Here is a 6,000-nt window from a genome sequence, read left to right as displayed (position 1 = left end):
TCTCCTCCTAAAATCCATGTTCCTTCACAGATATCAGTTGCCTGCCTAGATCAGCTCTAACAACCTACTCTGAGGTGCCCTTCACCTCCCAAAACCCCAGAGGCTGTTTTGTTGTTGTTTAAAACAGGCATAGACTATGATCCCTCCTGATTAGTTTTTGTTAAGACTGATATATTTAATTAACATTCCTTGAGGAAATAGCACTTGGACACCAGGGAGAAAGAAACTGAAGCATGCAGAAGGTCGAGAGAGAAGTCATTTTTGTATCAATAATTTATCAAGAAAATTTAAAATAGGTAATTGTATTTGAGTTCAACTAACTATAATACAGAAGCAATGGATGATAAACACCCTTTCCTCCAAGCCACTTATTCTCAACCCTCAGAAATGACTAGGCTTTTACCTCCAGTGAATCTCCTTGCCACACGCCATGTGACAGGGTGTCTGCCCAAGCCAAGAGTGTCCCATAACAGAGAACTATGGAAACACAAGGGTCTGAAGTAAGTACAATGACAGAATCAGATTGAGGATCCAGCCCTGTGCTATACTTCAGTGCCCATCACATCCTTTCTTCCTCTAGTGTGAAATGTGTATATGTGTGTGTCTGTGAATATATACATATATATATACACATAAATACATATGTATGAATGTGCAGTACAAAAACATAAACAAGGAATTTTGCTCCTAATAACTATTTAATCAAAGTGAGACTTGCTTGAGAAAAAAACAAATTCTTCCCCCCAAATCTTCCTTCTAACTTGAGAACTAATTATTGGACCAGTGCTGCTCAAGGAAAACACTTAACAAGCACTTGGCTGAAATGTTATGCAGCAAATGTTGACATCTAAAATTTATAACAAACTAAGGAAGCTATTTAATTTATAACCATTTCCATATCCTCCACCTGGAGTAATTCCTTTTTCTTATAAATTAAAACATTATTGTAAGGAAAGAGTCAAGGGGCTACAGTAACAGGGACAAAATATCATTCTGGATTCTCCACGTTTCTCAACTCTTCAGAGAACTGGCAATAGGAACTTTGAGGGAAAATTAATTTTTAATGCCAGGATTATTCCTTCTCCCAGCTCCCAACTCATTAGCTTAGAAACTTTAAAGATGCTGGAGATAACAGCTAAATGTTCACCACTCTGCCCTTCCCACCCAACTGCCCAGTTCTGTCCAGCCAGAACTAACCCACAGGAAGATGAATTAGACTAATTCATCTGGAAACTACTCGAGAAGCAATAATCACTTGGAGGCCAGCAAGGAGTCGGCCTATATAATCTCTCTACTACCAATCTCTAGGAAGTCTCTCCTAATTATGTGCTAACAAAATAGTTTTCTTCCCTCTTATTTCAAATTATAATGGACAAGAGGAAGATAAAGAAGAAAAGACATTTATGAATAAGAAAATAATCTGTTCAGCTCCGCATGGAACACAAAGGGTAGGCCATGTAATATGAATGTAAAGGCCTCAAGTCTAAGGGCTCAAGATCTGAAATTGCAATAAAATCATTTCTCTTGTCTTCAACAATCAGGGAAAGCTGAATTATCTCTCCCTTGACTCCTATTAAGGCTCCAGAGTCCTGAGTCTGTAAGCCTTCCAGCTGTAAACAAATGAATACCTGAAAAGTCCCGGTTATGTAGCCCTCCACCTTGGGTACTATATCTAAACTATGTTTGAAACATTTAAGAGAAAGGCATTCCTAGAAATAAACTCTTAATCCCAGCCATGTTCTGGTGTTAAACCAATGAATCTGCAATGTTTCTTCCTAGAATAATAGGCATCTCCGACTTCCAGGTTAATTTAGATTGAAGGGGAAAAAAGATATGATGCACAAGGCAAACAAGTCCTCATCCCATATACATTTGTTCCACTGTTTAACCCTAGTACTGAGGTCTCCAAGCAAGGCAGACATTTCTCTAAGAGACACACTGTTCACCTGGCAAAACTTAAGTGGGATGAGAATCACTCTGCTATGTGCATCATTTCTTATTTTTCTTCCTTGTGATGATTAGTTTTATGTGTCAACTTGACTGGGCCATGGGATGCCCAGGTATTTGGTCAAACATTATTCTGGGTCTGTCTGTGAGGCTATTTTTGGATAAGATTAAAATCTGAATTGGTAGACTGAGCTGACCTCTCTAAACTGGCTGGGCCTCATCCAATCAGTTGAAGGTCTGAATACAACAAAAAAGCTGATACTACTACTAGCAAAAGGGAACTTCTCCTGTCTGACTGCATGAGTTAGGACATCAGTCCTTTCCTACCTTTGAACTCGAACTGAAACATCAGCTCTTCTTGAGTCTTGAGCCTTCTGGCTTTTGGACTGGAATTTACACCATCGGCTCTCCCAGTGCTCAGGCCTTTGGAATTGGACTGGAACTATACCACTGGCTCTCCTGGCTGGCTGACTGCAGGTCCTGGGAATTCTTAGCCCCCATAATGACATAAGCCAATTCGTTATAGTAAATCTCTTTATATGTATGTGCACACACACCCCCCCCCATTGTTTCTGTTTCTCTAGAGAACCCTGACAAGTACACTCCTTAACCTCAATTAACCTGGAAGTCTGACATGCCTCCTATTCTAGGATGAAATACCAGAGATTCATTAAGTGGGAGGGGTCTGGGAAACAGAAATGAGCCTCATATCCTCTATCAGAGCAAAAAAAGTGAAGAAAATTTTGGATAACTTAGACTGATGCTATTTGCTGCTCTGTGTATCGAAAAGGTAAATCCCTATCCTTTGGGATACTTTGTTTCCCATCCTTTTGTGAGGCAAGCTACTAGATCCTTTCTAGTTCTCCAGTTGTAAGCAAAGATACAAGTGCCTGTCCTGGCATCTCCAGACACTAACAGACAGACAAAAATTTCCAGGCTGTTCATAATTTTTCTGAGACCGCTGATATTGTTCTACTTGAAAACTGCACTGTGCTCCAACTTCAGCATAGCCTTTCTCCATCTAACTAGTGGCCATCAAATATTCATAATATACCTCTCACCCACCACTCAGCCTTTTCACCCCCCATTTAAAACCAACGTGTATTTTTGGGGTACATTTCAATAGCCATAGTAAATAGCTCACATTCTCCAAAGAAACAATCTCTATAGAGGTATAACATGAGAGGCATACAAGAAAACATCTTTAACTCCCTCTGGGCCCAATGTGAATCACACCTTATGGTCACAACTTTTAGAGTTAGGCTATTAATTCAGCAAGCCACTCTCCCACTTTCCCACTTTCTCTCTTCCCTCTCCTACTCCTTTATCCACTACCGAAGTACAAAGATACTTCTAACCCTCTTCCCTCACCCCCAAAATCAGTGTACAATAGTCAACAAAAACTTAGGAAAGACTCCTAGCCAAGAAAGAGGCTCACCAAAGAGTAGCTTTCTTGTTCTAATCATTCCAAACTATGAAAGGCTGATGTGACCACACAAATGGTGTCTCTCTGTCACCCTTCTGAGTGCACCAACAGTGGTTACATGTCCCCATCATTTCCTTTTGAGACTCTGAAGTTCCAACGACATTTTTGATCTTCATTTATTCAACTTTAAACACGTATATGCTCCAAAGAGCATGTGCATGGGACACTGTTAAGCAGAAAAAATAAGGCCTACCTCTGCTAGGCCAATGTGTTTTGGGCATGATCAAAATAATCAGTTTGACTTCAAATATACTCAGAACTAAGCAGAACAGAAAGGTTTCAGAGATGATAAAAGGACTTAAAAAATTAAAATAAGACAATGTAAAATCTCAATTCCTGAAGACTAATGAATTACTTAAAACAGTGAATTGGCTGTAGAAACAGTAATGAAGTAATTCTATTTCTGTGAAGGACTTTATTATAAGGTCCCCAGGACAAAAGATAGTAAACAATGAGTTGGGGATCATCAAAAACCCTCAGAACCAAAGATTTCACACATCTGTCCTTCTGTGCCTGTATGCTGCCCAACTCATGCCCAAAAAGGAACCAGAATTGGATTCCTACTAACATAAAACTCCTAAGACATGTCATGCTGGTTACTGTGGAAACTGCATCTTGTAAAGTAGTCTTTAAAAATTAAAATAAAAAAAACAAATACTACAATAATAAGCCTCTTTCTCCTTCCAACTGTAATTTTTCTTTGATTTGCTCTCTGAGGATTCAAGACAAAACAAAATCATTACTCTCAGATTTCTGAATTAATCTGACCTTACTTCATGGCTAATGTGGCCAAGAGTAGATGCTTTTGTACAATTAAAACAGAAGGACTTTATATCAGCAGGACTTTAGGGCTCTGGTTCCACTGTATTTACTGTAAAATACACTAATGGTAGGGTCGAGGTTGGAGAAGGAGGTGGAAACATGAATTACAAGGTAACATGACAGATAGCAGGGCCCTAGCTAGACTTTAAGCAACTGATTCTATTCTGGTGGGGGGAAACCCACATAATTAAGTGTCATACTTTTAAAGTTATCACTCTGAATTCAGGAATAAGAGGCATTTTGTTGTAGATACAATTCCATCTGTAGATACTAACTTTAAATTTAGAGAAGAAAAACACTCATTGCATTAATATTACGGGTTGGGATTTCTTATGCGATTCCTAAATCCACCTACTAGCTTTTGTTTTGATACAATTTACAGCTGTGGTAAAAAGACTACCACAGCCCTGGCTCAGATGCAGTCCTTAGCTTCAGAAAGTCCATCGGTCATGTAGCTGGCTGTCACTGCTAAATCTGTTGCTTGCAGAGGCCTCAGAGCTCTGGGTTTGCCGAGTAGAGTCCTCACCATTTAAGCTCTTCCTACATACAGGACACGTGTCATGCTGAAACAGAAAGATATCAGTCCATGTAAACAGCCTGACCTGAGAAGCTGGAGGTACTAAATACTTAAGAAAACCTGAGAGTTGGCAGGTAGAAAAACAAAAAGGGCGTGCATTCTTACACAGGGCACACTGGGCTCCAAGGTGTAACACCAGGATATCTCCTAAATAGAACTTTAAAGAGAACTGACAGAGAGAGTTCTCGGCCAGCAACTTAACAATAGCAAACACATACCACCAAAGAGAACCAACCAGAATCAGTGACCTGAGATGGTCTAGAGCAGGAGTCAGCAAACTTTTTCTGTAAAGGGACAGCTAGTAAATATTTTAGGCTTTGCAGACCAGACCGCCTATGTCGCAACTACTCAATTCTGCTAATGTAGCACAAAAGTAGCCATAGACAATTTGTAAACAAATGAGCATACTTGTGTTCCAATAAAACTTCATTTACAAAAACAGGTGATAGGCCACAGTGTAGTTTGTTAACTCCTGGTCAGAGAAGTTCCAAATAGACAGTCATCTAAAAAACAGTAATGGTGCTACTAGGAGTTATCCAGGGACTAAAATCTGATCTGCTTGGCTCTCCATTAACTGTTCACTACACCCTTACTCTGAACCATCCCCCCACGAAGACGTGACTGACACAGATGCCCCATCACAGATGACAGCTGTCTGTACTCACCAGCTCTAACCACGGCACAATACAACTGCTGTGGAAGAAGTGGTTGCAGGGTAACTGCCGCACTTCCTCTTCAACTGTGTAATCTTCTTTGCATACTGGACACTCTAAACCCATATCTGTTGGAGCAAGAAATGCCTTTTAAAGTAAACAAACGAAAAGAAGGAAGAAAAACTTGCCAATGTCTCTAATAACCAAAGGACAGATGCATAAAGAAAAGACACAGAGCACATCCTAGGGGAGGCAGACAGGAAGCATGAAATTGATTTCTGAATGGGGGTAGAGGTGGTAGTAGATGGGGATATGAAAAGGAGGACTGATGAAGGGGCCTATTCCAATAAGGTCTAGACAAGAACTATATAAGGCCTACTTTTCAATGTAAAGAGTTGGAAGAAGTAACTGGGGCTTAGATTATCATTAAGTAAAATAGCAAAAACATCTTCTCAAATGTGTGATAGCCTTCTGGCAGTTTCCACCTAGGAAACACTGGCAATCTGTGCACCACA

General features: G+C 40.0%; 1 protein-coding gene across 2 annotated transcripts in view; it reads right to left on the bottom strand.

The window, feature by feature from the left end:
- Positions 1-3,531: 3,531 nt before the first annotated feature.
- Positions 3,532-6,000, bottom strand: part of RNF115 (ring finger protein 115) — a 69,042-nt gene continuing 66,573 nt past the window's right edge. For both annotated transcript variants that reach the window (XM_004420571.3, XM_014779940.2), the window contains exons 8-9: positions 5,498-5,613; positions 3,532-4,818 (exon numbers count right to left, since the gene is read on the bottom strand). In XM_004420571.3, the coding sequence (XP_004420628.1) occupies positions 4,687-4,818; positions 5,498-5,613 (248 nt within the window). In that variant the 3' untranslated portion in view covers positions 3,532-4,686. The remainder of the gene's footprint in view (positions 4,819-5,497; positions 5,614-6,000) is intronic.

This window comes from Ceratotherium simum, chromosome 2, assembly GCF_057802395.1.
Source record: "Ceratotherium simum simum isolate JZ-2026a chromosome 2, ASM5780239v1, whole genome shotgun sequence".
Taxonomy (NCBI): domain Eukaryota; kingdom Metazoa; phylum Chordata; class Mammalia; order Perissodactyla; family Rhinocerotidae; genus Ceratotherium; species Ceratotherium simum.
This window is presented reverse-complemented; position numbering and strand designations above follow the sequence as displayed.